The sequence below is a fragment of the Falco punctatus genome (genome assembly GCF_963210335.1).
Source record: "Falco punctatus genome assembly, chromosome: 9".
Lineage (NCBI taxonomy): Eukaryota > Metazoa > Chordata > Aves > Falconiformes > Falconidae > Falco > Falco punctatus.
Genome location: NC_137589.1, coordinates 28054417 through 28069221, shown reverse-complemented (window position 1 = coordinate 28069221; position 14805 = coordinate 28054417). Strand labels below are relative to the sequence as shown.

General features: G+C 37.0%; 1 protein-coding gene across 1 annotated transcript in view; it reads left to right on the top strand.

The window, feature by feature from the left end:
• The window catches only part of LOC308069736 (adhesion G protein-coupled receptor A3-like), a 278202-nt gene that overhangs the window by 92233 nt on the left and 171164 nt on the right, over positions 1-14805 (top strand). Inside the window, exons 3-4 of the mRNA XM_080402571.1 lie at positions 3669-3740; positions 7537-7608. Coding sequence (XP_080258697.1) covers positions 3669-3740; positions 7537-7608 — 144 coding nt within the window. The remainder of the gene's footprint in view (positions 1-3668; positions 3741-7536; positions 7609-14805) is intronic.

The following is a 14805-nucleotide window of genomic DNA, read 5'->3' as shown; positions in this document are numbered from 1 at the left end:
CCAGTTAATGTAGAATGTGTGTAATTGATACAAGGATAAATGATTAAAACTGTCAGCTTCCCCTGCCTGAAATGTGGATATTTGCTCTGAACTATGCCTCTTAAGTGGTTTTCAGATGTGTCCCAGTGTAAAGCCTGAGATAAATCAGCAGACATCCAAAGGATTTGTAGTATTGGGTTGAGGGGGGGAGCTTGTTTGGGTTTGTTGGTTTGCCTTGTAAGTTTTAAGTATACAGAAGTTCATGTGCAAAGGACAGTGTCCTTTCAGTCTTCTGCCTGGGACTCACTTCTGCAGGTTAAAAAAAATCCTTTAACCAGAGTACTTACATATGTAACACTATGTAACAATATATATCAATATGTAACAATATATAACATTATGTAACAATAAATAACAATATTTAAAAAACATGTAACAGTATGTAACAATACATAACAATATGTAACAATACATAACAATATGTAACAATATGTAATAATATGTAACAACAAACAAAAGGCTCTATATTCCATTCATGAGGATACTGTGTGTAGTGCTGCCTAGGGAAGGCTAAGCCCTGATGTTTGGTGTGAACAGAAGCAGAGCAGACCAAGCTGTTTAGTACTGAATATCTGAAGGTTAGAAATGAGGCTTTGGGTCACCCACACAGCAAAAATCCTAAGCCACCAAAGGAAAATACAGTCATGTAGATTAACTTTTGCAAACACTGTTTTATCTTTGCAAGTCGATGGGACTCTGAAGAAGACACTGCAGAAGTTTTGTGTAAAGAATTTTATTTATGAGAAGGTGTGAAAAATTCAGAGTTAAAGGAATCATCGCAACTTCTTGAGCAGATGTAGGCAGAGGAAAGATGAATCTAGTACCTGCTGCTGGTTCCAGGGAACTAAGACAGAGATGTTTGACCACAAAGTTTAAGAAGAACCCAAAGCTTATTCCAGTTCTTAGAGAGTGTTTTCATTCTAACATCATCCCCTGTATTTAATTTGTGATGACTATTGTTGCTTTTCATCCAAATCCAGGGGACGAGAAAGGGACAAAACAAGGAAGAAAACTGTTTTGCATGCATTAGGGAATAGGGAGACGGGCAGGAGGATGGCTGTATCCCCTAATTCCTCTCTGTTGTCCATGAGGTGGTTGTGTGCTTTGCCAAGTGAGAATTGGTGCAAGCACCAGCCTTGATGTCTGTGTTTTTGCAATTGTTTTGCTTGTGTGATTTTCATGAGAAAGGAAAGAGCTTAGCCCTATGCATAAAATTAATCATGGACTGTGTAGCTTGCTTATGAATGCTCAAATCACCATCAGGATCCTTGCCCAAGCTCTGCCCCTTTCTGTCTCCTGAACTGACACTTTCCTTTTTTTCTCCGCCCCAGTGTGCCACCTTTTCTCCCCTTGCCTCTGGCTCATGTTGTTGCTTTCTTGAAACTAGGGAATTGCATGGGCTCTGACTCTTTCCCAGGCATTACAGGCATACTTACCTCTGTACTGCACAGTAGCAGAGAAGAGGAAGCACTTCTGGGTTTTATGCTTTTTACTGGATTAGGAACAAGTGAGGGACTGCCATTGTGGCTCCGGCAAATAGGAATGACCATGCCTGAAGTATCTATATATGCATACAGTCATGCGTCACTGTTTAAACGTTGTATCAGTACTGGACAACTGGAATAGTTGGCCCATTTTTAATATGTTCTTGTAATATCCTTTGCATTTGTGTTGGACTGAGATTAGCATATTTTATGGAATTTATTTGCATAATGAACAGATAATAGTTTATTAGTGAAAAAAGCAACTGGAAAAAACTAAGATAAAAACAGCAAGATAAAAACAGCAAGAAACTACACCACTGATTTTCAGATATGCATGGCCACAAATTTTCTAAAATTTCATAGCTTTATGAATGCTTGTAACCAGTTAAGTTAATCACAGGTACACTTAATAAGTAAACCTATATGCTTTGCGATGCTTACATTTTAAAAAGACTCAAAGTGTAGCCTATTGTTTGATTTCAATTTTCCTGCCTTTTTCTGGTCCTTTGCTTTTTTTGATAATGTCATAAGATGAGGTGCAACATGTTGTCATGATGAAAGTGCTATGTAGAGCCAGCTGGAACAAAGAAAAAATGAGAATCTGAAGTTATTGGACAGAGGACATTGCCATATATAATACCTGTGTATTATACCTTGCTGATTATGCAGCATAAACTTTGAGCTGACTAGACTTAAACAAATGCTAAGTGATTATCTTGAATCTTGTTTACAGTTAGGATTTTACAACTTTATCAACAGAATATCTATATGTTATAAACTCAGCTGGTATTCCAGGTTGTTTTTTTCCTATCAAAATTGCTCTGCTGTGCATTTAATAGCTCCACATGTCTTTTATGTAACACAAAATATCTTGTACATAAGTAATCAGAATATCTTATCACCTTCTTAAGGACTCTTAGTGTTGCATATTGCAAGTTGAAAACTGAACTTGACTGTTAAGAGTCTGACTGAGATCTTTGTTAGGGACAGGTCACTCATCAGCACCAGCACTAAAATGAAATGGGTGGGTGTGACAGATTTTTGGAAGTGCATTCAAAATATCTGCAGATATGGGTACCAAATAGAGACATATTTATGATTTGGACTTTGAAATTAAAATATATCCTGTTTGGGATGAAATCTTGCCCTATTGAGGGCAACCACAGCTAGCGGAACCAAGATTTCATCTTGTGTGCATTTTATTTGCAATAAAATAAAAATTCATAAATAAGATGACTCATGTGGCTGTTGATACATCCATACTTTGGCAAGGTCAAGCAGTGTATGTGCAGTAATATCCTGGAAGTGGCCAGTCTGAGTGAGAAACAACGCTGGTATTACTGTGCGACAATAGTTTCCTATGAATTGCAAATTGTCAGAAGATGAACACTGACTCTACATGAATTTACCACATTTATCTCCTAGGCCTGCTTATCTAATTGCACTGAAGGCATTTCCTCAGGGTTCACATCACAAGAGTCTTGAGACAATTCAGTAGTAAATCTCTGTAGGGACTGAGCTGAAAGCAATGTCATGGCCCCAAGCACTGTGCCAAGAGCAGATGAGATTACTAATGCCAGTGAAATATTCTTTATCTGTGCAACAGCCAATCCTCTGGATTGTCACCAAGTGCAAAATGAAGCACCTATCTGCCAAATATAAGAAATTGCTTGTATTTCAGGACAGAAACCTGACCTGTTTATGTCTCACATGCCAGCTGCTTTGCCTACATTAGGTGGAAATGAGAAATTTATTAAGTGTAAAGTGCACAGTGCAATGAATAAGCAAACTAAAAGGCTCTTGCTTTGCTGACTGATTATTTTGTTCACTCATTGATTAAAATATTTTTCCTGGGGCAAGAATGGCTGATAAGCTTGTTTTGAAAAGTATAAATAGGAGAAGAATTAAAACAAGCAGGATTTTTTTTCTAACATCTAATCTTAACCATCTTTCTTAGAAAAATATGTTTTTATAAACTGCAAATGACATAATGTTTTTGATGTTACTATTTAAAAGAAATTCATTATTGGTTTTAGCTAAGACAGATAAAGGTTAGAATTTCATTACATTTCGTACTCCTTGTGTATAACAGTAGTACAGTAGGTAAAGTCAAAATTAATTGCTCTTCCTATTATGTCTCTCTAGAGATCTGAAGAATAATTTGATCAGCACAATTGAGCCAGGGGCCTTCCATGGACTTTCAGAACTGAAGCGGCTGTAAGTATTAATTCCATTTGAATTATTCTGAAAATTGTGTTTGTATTGACATTTTTGTCCTTGGGCAATGCAAATATGCCACCAAGCAATAAGCACATAAGGATACCAGCTGTAAAACAGAAAATCTCACACAGTGCTTCTTAAATTTACTGTGCATTTTTCTTCTTCTTCCCCTTTCTTTTTCTTCCATTTTCCCCTTCCTTACCTTTTCCCATTTAAAATTATGTTTGCCTCCCAATAAATATCGTAAGGTGTACATCTACAAAGTTAAAACCCATACCTAATTAATGACTTAGCAGACAAAATATCACTACAGACATTAATTAAAAATAAAACCAAGTGGTTTAAATATGTGTAAATAATGTTTTGTGCTAGGCTAATTTTTTTCGTTATGTAAGGTCTAGTTTACTTTTATCACAGACCAGATCTATAAAAATTTTTTTAGAAAGGAAATTTTGTCATGCTTTAGATTTTGTCTACCATTTTCATACCTCTCACATTGAATCTGCTTGATATTTTTTATTTTTAGCATCGTTTTCTAAGGAAACAAGATTTATGCATTATGTTCCCTGTCCATTATCCTTGCATTCCTCTCTTTGAAAACGTTCTCATATACTTTTGAAAGCACTGGCTGATTTTTAAACTGCATTTATAGAGGGTAAAAATATCTAAGTTAGTAAGATTGTACAAGTGGACCTTTTTGCTTTTAATTAAAACGGACTGCCGACCCTCCTCAGTTCTACTCAGCCTAAACGAAAAATGAGATGAACCTGGTTTTAGTTATAATTTTCCGAATGACAGCATCCAAATGTCTGTGTACTGGCTAACCAGGCCATCATCACATGCCTAGCCATCGTGTGTGCTGCCTTACGTGTGATGAGAAAACCTGTGAGAAAACAGGGATTATGGGAAGATTTAGATGAGAAGGAATGTAAATCCACAGAAAAAGAAGTTTACAAATCCTTCTGCTTTTTTGCTCTGAAGGTTCAATTCCCTAACTGCTATGTACATGGAACACTGCACAACCTAAGTAAAAGATTGCCATCTCTGATCACACAGGTAGCAGTATTTTTTAACACCAGCCACTAAGTTTTAGCACATTTGGGTAGAAAGCCAATGACATAATAATGATGAAGTTGGAGTGGCATATACATTTTTAATACAAAGAAAAATATTCGGTTGAAACTTTCTTGCTCGCTCTGTGTACAGGGGTAGCAATACAATGAAATGATCGAAATGAGTGCTAATTGTTGCTGTGGCTGCATACTCTAATAACACAACCCTGACCTCTTGTGGGAAAAGCAAGAAACCTGTGCAAGTCATGGGCTGCACATCTGAAGACTGCACAGGTGGAGCCTTAGGTCAGCCAGGAGGGACAAGCCAAGGACCAGGAAGTCATTAGGCATTGGGGAAAGTGAGAAGAAAAATTCGTCTGCAAACTAGGAATGGCAATGTTGAGACTTATCATGCTAGATCTCAAAGAAACCCTTGTTTCTGATATGAACAAGCAACGCTGGGAGCAATCTAGAGACAGGGAATTGATTATTTGCTAGACTGCCACGTGTTTGGTTTCATAGTAAGCAAGAAAATCTCTGCAGTCCTTCGCTGTGCAACTGTGTAGCAAGCATCTGAGCAAGAGGAATAAATAGTGGAAACTCCTGTTGGATGCTGAATACAGTAATTACTTTAAGACTGTACTTTTCATTCACATCTTATTTCATATGTAAAATATAAATGATGCTGTGAAAAGCAGAAGCTGATGTCATATAAGCAACTGCAAGAGATATGGCTATGGCAAGTTACAGACTGCAGGCTGTCAACATCAGAATGTTTTCTGTGAATGATTTGGAGAACTGTTATAATTTGTATTTGAATGACAAACTGAATTATTTCAGGAGATTACTCAAAAAGGTACACACAAAATTGATGAAAATTGAAAATTTATGAAGCACTAAAATTATGGCACTTGACTGTTCAGCAAAGGAGAGTTTTGTTTTTTCTAACATCAATTTTACGAGTCAGTATTAGTAAGTTTAATATCTTACTCCTGAGAAGGAACACCAGATTTGTACATTATGAATTGAATTATGCCTAATATAACATGTGTTAGTCTGGAGGAATGTGCAGCAAGCTGTCTTTTCTTTTTGCTAAAGTTTTTTTAGAAAACATGTTTTGCAATACAGAGATTTCAGTCACTGCCATATATCTTACTGTGAAAATAACACTCATTGAAGTAAATGTTGAGAAAAGGGTATGTAGCCTTTCATTTTGTTAAAAATATCATTTTACTGTGTGCCACACTTAAGAGAAATATGCACTTGTTTTGATTAGTTTAGCTGAAATTTACTTTTGCTACCGAAATTATGCCCCATGTAGTGATGCATTTCTGCCATACGTGTTCAGACATTGCTTAGGCAGAAGCAAAGCCTTACCCAACCAAGAATTCTGGGGACATTCTTGTTTAGTATTTACCTCTCCTAACAGAAAGATGTATAGATACCTATAGGTATGTATGTTTTAAACTTGCATTTTTAGATTTTCTGTGTAGCTTTCATTAGGAGAACTTACAGAATAATGCTAATATGCATTTATTGCACTATGTTGTCATCTACACTATTTTCTCGGCTGTTGCCTGCTTAATATCCCTGACAAGTATTTAAGAAATATTTTCATTCTAATGTGATGTTTCATCATTTAATTAATAATTTATTCTTTGTCTGATAGAAGAAGACTTTGTAGTAAATTCTAAAGAAACTGCCTTTGTGTTCTAGCTAATTGAATATGTCTCCATAAAGCAGCAACCGGATTTGTCAAGCTACAGCCTTTATTCTCCCATTTGATTACTTCAGTGTTCTCATGTAGCCATAGAAAAATAGAGAACCTGCACAATGTAACAAAGGAGTTGGAAGACTACCACTGGTTATAAAACAGAAATATATTCAGATAAATTTTAACATTTTAATGGATTTATAATCACCTAAATCCTTACATTACTGCAATTACTTAAAAAAATCATACTTGATAAGAAGGAAAATTTGAGTCAAGGTTGAAAACCAAATATGTAAAAATTAAATATTACTTCAGAATGCACTGCGGGGCAGTTTTCATGTTGTTATCACATCATAATTGTTCATACCTATTTTTGTCTCCTTCCTGTAAGTATCCTATACGTTTCCTATACATTGTATTGTATGTATGACTTAAGCAGAAAACAACCATTCACCTTCGTGCAGACAGAGTTACAGAACGTAATGCTTTGTACTATTTGTGGCCTGAGACAGCCACACTATTGCTCTTAAAAGGTATTGCCAAGTGCTTATCAATACTGACTTTCTTACTAGCTCAAAAATTAATTGCCCTCTGGTTTCTTTAATTTCTTCAGCAAGAAAGGATGCTGTCCATGAGATGAGATGTTAGTAGACAGTAAAAATATGTCAATTTTGGCTGAATATTGTGTGCAAAAAAATGGATGTTATTTTTCATAAGTAGACAAACAGGTGCTAGTAACTTTGATAAAGAAAATTCTTTGCATTGGAAATAATTTTTGGGGTTTATTTGCTACATATAAAAATCATATTTTAATGCAATTTGTGTACTTTGCAGTATGGTATGTTGAGTTGTGGAATATTGCTCAATGGTGTTAATATAAAAGTTGTTAAATCTATTTAATTCAGTTACATTACATTATGGAAAAAGATCTTATTTCTCATTTGTCTCTAATTCCTTAAGCGTTAAAAATGAGGCTGTATATGAATAAGACAGACCTAATGTTTCACGTTTTTTTGGTTTCTTTCAGGGATCTTTCAAATAACAGGATTGGTTGCTTAACACCAGAAATGTTTGTTGGACTTAACAGTCTTCACAAACTGTGAGTATAATACCACTCCTGTTTTAAATAGGAGAAATCCAAACTGTCACATATCTTACCTGAGAACAGTTGGTTGTAAGAAAATTATAGTTTTTGTAGTAAAAAAAATACCCTCTCCTGAGCCTTTGAATGTAGTGACTTGATATTTTAAAGAATCATAGAATTGGTTAGGTTTGAAAAGATCTTTAAAGTCATCCAGTCCAGCCATTAATCCAGGACTGCCAAGTCCATCACTACACCATGTCCCTAAGCACCACATCTACGTGTTCTTTAAACACTCCCAGGGGTGGCGATTCCACCGTGTCCTTGGGCAGCCTGTTCCAATGCTTGGCCGCCCTTTCGGTGAAGAAATTTTTCCTAATACCCAATCTAAACCTCCCCTGGTGCAACCTGAGTCCGTTTCCTCCTTCTTGTCCTGTCACTTGTTATCTGGGAGAAGAGACTGACCCCCACTGCCTACAGCCCCTGTCAGGCAGCTGTAGAGAGCGATAAGGTCCCCCCTGAGCTGCCTTTTCTCCACATTAAACAAGCCCAGATCCCTCCACCTGCTCCTTATAAGACTCATGCTCCAGACCCTTCACCAGCTCCATTGTCCGTCTCTGGACACCCTCCAGCACCTCAATGTCCCTCCTGCAGTGAGGGCCCAATACTGAACACAGGATTCGAGGTACGGCCCCACCAGCACCGAGTACAGGGGCACCCTCACTGCCCTAGTGCTGCTGGCCACGCTGTTTCTGATACAGGCCAGGATGCTGTTGGCCTTCTGGGCCACCTGGTCATGGCGCTGGCTCATGTTCAGTTTGCTTGTCAGCCAGTGCCCCCATGTCCTTTTCTGCCCAGCAGCTTCCCAGCCACCCTTCCCCGAGCCTGTAGCGCTGCGTGGGGTTGTTGTGACCCAAGTGCGGGACCTGGCACTTCTCCTTGAACCTCATACAACTGGCCTCAGTCCGTTGCTCCAGCCTGTCCAGATCCCTCTGCAGAGCCTTCCTACCCTCAAGCAGAGTAACACTCCTGCCCAGCTTGGTGTCATCTGCAGACTTACTGAGGGTGCACTCAATCCCCACATCCAGATTGTCGATAAAGATACTAAACAGAACCGGCCCCAACACTGAGCCCTGGGGGACACCGCTTGTGACCAGTCATCAGCTGGATGTGATTCCATTTACTACCACTCTTTGGGCCTGGCCATGCAGCCAGCTTTTTACCTAGTGTAGGGTATTACCTGCCCAAGCCAGAAGTAGCCAGTTTAAGGTGGTGTTTCTATTTGTAATTAACACTTTAATTTCTTGCATCTAGCCTTTTTGTGCATCTCAAGTAAATGTTTACATTTCCCTTAAGATGGGGCTAACTTTCATTTCCAAATGGGTGTAGATCCAGGACTTTCTGTATCGTTTTCTGTCTGATGCCCTAGTTTATAACAGAAACTTGAATTAGACCTTTCTTAAATATAATTCTCAAGCGACATTCTTTTTACGCTTTTTCACTTTGAATAATATTACTTAATGAAGTTACCAAACCTCTCATCTTCAAGAATGTTCACTTCCTCTTGTATGATAGTTCTCTTCATATCGACCAGTCCTTTTTTTTTTTTGTTGCCAGGTTTCCTTTCCACATGCTTACATTTCTGAGCCAGAGTCGTTAGTGAAAGCACTAAATACAATCAGTCACCAGACTGTTTCTGCAGAACAGCAGTGATGTCTCACTCCGCTCCCTTCTATCCTTCCATTATCTTACAGTGTCTTACAATAAATGCACTTAATGCCAAGTTCTTTGTGCTTTTATGGGTGTTATGTCCATGTGTCAGTGGAAAGAATGATGATTCTGGTAACCTGTTGGTCTGGCCTCGTGTTTGATGCACTAAGTGAGTTTTGAAAGAAAGAAAGAAATGTTGGCAAATCAGAAATGCGAAAAAAATTGATATGCATCTGTTGACAATGTATCATGTAGTCAGATAAAAAGATCACTAATTCTTTAGACAAGGTAAATGATTTTTTGGGTTTTGTATACATCTAACATGATACTATACAAGCAGGAGAAAACAATTAACTACTAGTGTTTTCATGTGAGTAGAATTATCTTAGAAGGCCTCTAGTTGCCCAGGTCTTTTCTGGGTTTTAACTAGTCCTGCAGAGCAGTAGTTGTACTATAGATGGTCTTGGGAAAGGTTGTTTCCAGAATTTAGTATATGCTTCTCCCATAAATGCCTATAATCGAAATGACCAACCTTGCTGAACAGAACAGAAATTAGTAGTAATGGAATATATTTTGGCTATGTATAATATCTACTCTTTTTTCACTTTTTCAAATATAGTAGTATTGTTAAAGTGTCTTTTGCACCTTGTTCTAGCATACTTTCCAAACATAATTTTTGGTAATTCTCATTGTCCTATGCTTTCTGTCTTTTTGCTAACCTTTTCCTGTTTCTTATAGTCTCTCTACTTCTTTGATCTTTTTAAAACTTGAATTCTTTTTTAGAGGTTTGAGATTTGGCTATTGATCCATTTAGTCTGTCTTCCATTTTTCTTATCTGGGTGTTAAATTACCTTTCTACCATTGACTCAACAAATGGGCCCATCCTGCCTTCCAGTTCATGTCCTTTAGTAGTTCTTCATTAGTTATTATTTTTATTTCAAAAGCATGTCCTTTGAAAATCAGAGGCATAGTAATAGATAAGTGTAATTCTCCTTTCATCTGAAGGAAATCAGTTCATGATTGCTATGTCAAAATTTATGACTTTCTCTTTTGTAGGGACAATCGTCCTTACCAAACCAAAGTCAAGAGTAGCATTGCTTTTGTTGGGTCAGTGATTATTTTGTGAAGAAATACAACCACAATCTCAATCAAGAGGAACTGTGCTCTGCCATTGATAGTATCATTTGATCTTCAGTCTCAGAAATTTCATATAATGACATAATGCTGATAGTAATTATTTGAGCTAGGATCTCATTTGCCTCTGGTGCAAGAACCGGTGATTGTTCATTGACTGCAAGCCAATGCCACCTGGTACTTTTCTAACACTATCTAACTTTTTTTCCCCTTGGAAGTTCGTGCACACTTCCCAGAATCAAACTTTTGGAACATTTTTTAAATATAATAAGTCACCTTTCTGTTGCTGCTGACACCTCTGAATTGTGTTTACTTGTCATTTCAGGGGTATGGGAAAGCTGTTCTTTGAAAAGGTTATGGAGAAGCATTTACTTAGTCTAACATGAGTGTATATAATTGTACCAAGGAAAAGATGACAGGTTCTTAATCATGGAACTGGTTTCAGAGCCATGAAGTGTGGTTTAGATTATTAAAGAAGCAGTATAAAAGATATATACCTATGTGCTGATTTATGCAGTTGTTGATTGTGGTAATTAGAGCTCTCCTGTGTTGGCAGAGATAAGTGCAGAAGGATCTTTGCAGGCTGTTGTCAAACCAGTAGGGAGAGCCATGAGTCCACTGGAAGGAGCAAAGGACATAAATCTTTTCATGCATCTTCTGTGAAGTACAGAAATGAGATTTCCTCAGCCTGTTTACAAGCAGAAATACCAGGCAAAACAAAGTAATACAGTGTGATTCACTCAGTCTTGCAAGTCTAATTCAGTTTGAAAATATGGAATTGGAGCTAAAAAAAACGGTTCTAGGCCCAAACTGACATGTGACATTTAACCAAGTGATATGATGCATGTATCTAAACTGAGTAAGGTAAAGGTATGTTTAAATACCTCACCAGAATGAAGGGTGAGAACTGCCTGAGCTTTCAGGGATAATACACTCTTCAGAGGGCTTGATCATTTTGTGCAGTCTATTTTAGAACAGGACAGCCTACAGAATTCCTGAATTAAGAAAAAATGAATTAGTACGAATCACCTAGTATTGTTTTGAAAACACGCATGCATACAGAAGCCACGAAAAATTGTAAGCCTCTTGGTAATGTGGAAAAGACTTTTACCCTGACTGCATTCAGGATGTATATTTCAATGATTAGAAATTGAATTTCAGGTTACTAATGAAATCTAAAATTTCACACAGCTCCTGAAATTACTGCAGCCAGTGAGTTGTGATTATGTTCCTTGAGACTGATCTAATTTTTACACCTTCTTGGATTTGATGATTTGTGCTCTGGAAAATGATTCCAAAATGATTTCACATCATATGACAGATGTAGCTGACAGTGCCTCAGACAGTATTAGAGGAGATTTATTATGTCTTCTAAGAAACTAGCTTAACTTTTTTGGCTTATATATTACCCTTTGGCTGTGTTTATGCTGTGATGGGGTGTGCATATTCTAACTGGGAGTGACATAATTGAATGCAACAAATCTTCCAAACCTCCTTTGGCCCCTCAGTGGCCATGTTTCAGTGCTTTGTTCCAGAATTATGTATGCAAATATATTCCTGCTAGGTAACGGAGCTGCCATTCAAATTAATTATATTTAATCTAAATATCAAGAGCTGTGGAATACTGGGATAATGCCACTGTACTGATATGCCAGATTTCATTTCCTTAGTCCCCTATAAGTCATCTCTTCAGGTTCTGAAATGTTACAGCCTTAAATCTGTTTCAACAAGCAAGTACTGCTGGATCTTCCTTTTGGAAGTTCGAAACAGACCTTCCTCCTTCCTTCGAGTTGTTTGATTAAAGGATATCCGATTTATTCTTCATCCTGCCTCTGAATCATCATCAACAGTTAGCTTTATGATAACATTATGCCATAAATTCTTCTGTGGCTTTCTTGCCGTCATTGAAGCAACTAATCACTTTGTATGGTGCCAGAAAATAAAGTACAAAACCAGTAACGTAGTGAATCAAATAGACCCCACGTTAGCAACATCAAGAAAGCATGCACCATAACCTGCCCTCTCTGTATTTCTGTTGTAATTTTTGACAGTTTCAGTCTTTTTGCACAGATCAGTCTCTCACCCTTGCTTTCAGTTTCTTTTGATTTTTAATACTGCTTATGAGTGGAGCATTCTTCATATTAATATACTCCCGTTTCTACCTATATTTTGCCTCAAAATGGTCCTTTGAGATGCATAACTCCCTTTGACTGTTTTGTGGCATTTGTTATTTATATTAAAGCTTTTGGCAGAAGTGTTTTATTAATTTCTGTAAAAGCACAAGAGTATTTGGTATATATAAAAAAAGTGTAGGATGTTGTTCATAAGACCAAAATATTTTACCTCTGGTACAACAGAAAGCACATGTTTCTGTTAATGGAGTAAGATAATGGCATAGTAAGTGCTATCAGCTTTGGAGTGCATTAATTTGTTATGTTTGAAATGTTTGCAAACTAGGTGATACAGATGTTTTTAGAACAAATGTCCTTTTAAATCAAACTAGATGGGGTTTAGGATATCTGAAATGGTGGAATTTCACAACACTATGCATTTGGAGATATTTTAATATATAACATAAATGATGTGAACTGACAGAACCAGACATTTTCAGGGTGCTGCAGAGATCTAGCTCAGAAACGCATGTGTTATTGGGGTGATTTTAGAGGATTCCTGAAAGTTTTGTTAGGGAACAAGCTATTCTCACTGTTGGAGATCCAGATATTGTAATTACATGTTTCTTGGGCATAGAAATGTATTGCTGTATGAGTTATACAGCCCTGTGAACGTGTTCGATCCTAGTTTGCTAATTATTGTCGGTAATACAGAAACTTCAGACCAGGTCCTTGCCAGAAGAATATGAAAGAATATGAAAATTGCCTTGCTGGCTTGGTGCTGACTTTTAAACTGTCAGGAACTCAATTATTCCAGTACTTGGCAAAAGCACTGAAGAAAAGGGTTACATACTTCTCTGTCACAATAGAAAGAAACAAAAAATTTGTAAATGGAATATGAGTCAGGCATTTTCAGATTAACAGATCCGGCTAGATACCTTGGTCGATTTGGTAGGACCTATGGAAAACATGTAGATTCAGTAGACACAGAATCAGAATAGACACCATTGGCAGATGCGTAGCTACTGTACATCTGCTGAATCCTGCTACATCAGCTGCGGAAATTACTTAACAGTTTTTCCCTGTTTCCTAACATATTGACCAGACATAAAGCCTTCATTTGGTTCAGATGCAATTACCAAACTTTAGACTTGGTTTTATGTTTGTTCTGCTGTATGAAACCTAGCTACTATCTCAGGGAAAAGCTGGGATTTGTTTCAGATTGGAAAGGTTGTCATACTGCAGTGGGTTAAGGCAGAGAAAAGAAACCCCTATATTTCTGCCTTCTGGCTGCCGTCCATGCAAAGCTAGGCAGATTGCTTTCCCCATCCTTCAGTTCAGCATGATTGTCCTCTGTCGGTAAGTTTATACTACTGTAACTGCTTTCATATTAGTAGAACTACTGATTTACTTCAGTGTAAATGTCAGGGTTATCAGTTTCTGATTTAGTCTGTTTAATATCCCAGTTCACTGCATTGCTCCAGCATATGCCTCATCAGGGCTTGTGTCCAGTAAGCACATGAGTAGATCCAGAGGTGACTGAGTCTTTGTGAAATGCTCAATATCTTTAGTTCCTGTTGATAAATCCAAAATATTAAAGGAATAGAAATAGATAGCAGCAAGCAAACATTCATTTCCACCTGTAGACATATCCACACTTGAAGAGATATTTGAAAGCCCTTCCATTTCCACGAGCTTTGCACTGCAACTCTATTAAAGGTGCACTGTTGAACAAAATCTTAACGAGTTCAATTATATAAGCACATCCCATCATCACTCAATATAATAAGAACTAATTTCACTTAACATTGCTGAGCCAGTTTATTTTTCTGTATTAGTAGAATTTTGCTTTAAACTACTATGAAAATCTGAAGTATTCAAAGTTAATTTTCTTTTTTTTTCGTGAGTTCAGTGGTGAAAAATTATGTACAAAAATAAGATATAAGTTATAGTTTCAAGAATGTTCCGTAACATTTTTAAAGTAATTTATAAATTAGAAATATTTTATCTTTTTTCTTGTGTTCATTGATCCATAGGTATATGAACAGGTTTCTGTAGAAATCATGGTTCTTGACTTTTTTATTCTTCCTTCCTCTATGAAGCTGGTTCAGATCTTTTGCAGCTTGGTAGATTTCTCACTGGTGGAACATTGCTCCTGATCTGAATTTGTATCTTCAGTTTAATATGCATCCTTTACTTTGTAGATATAAAATTAATAATTATAAAAATACCCTTTTTACCATTTTCTTTGCCAGTCTAC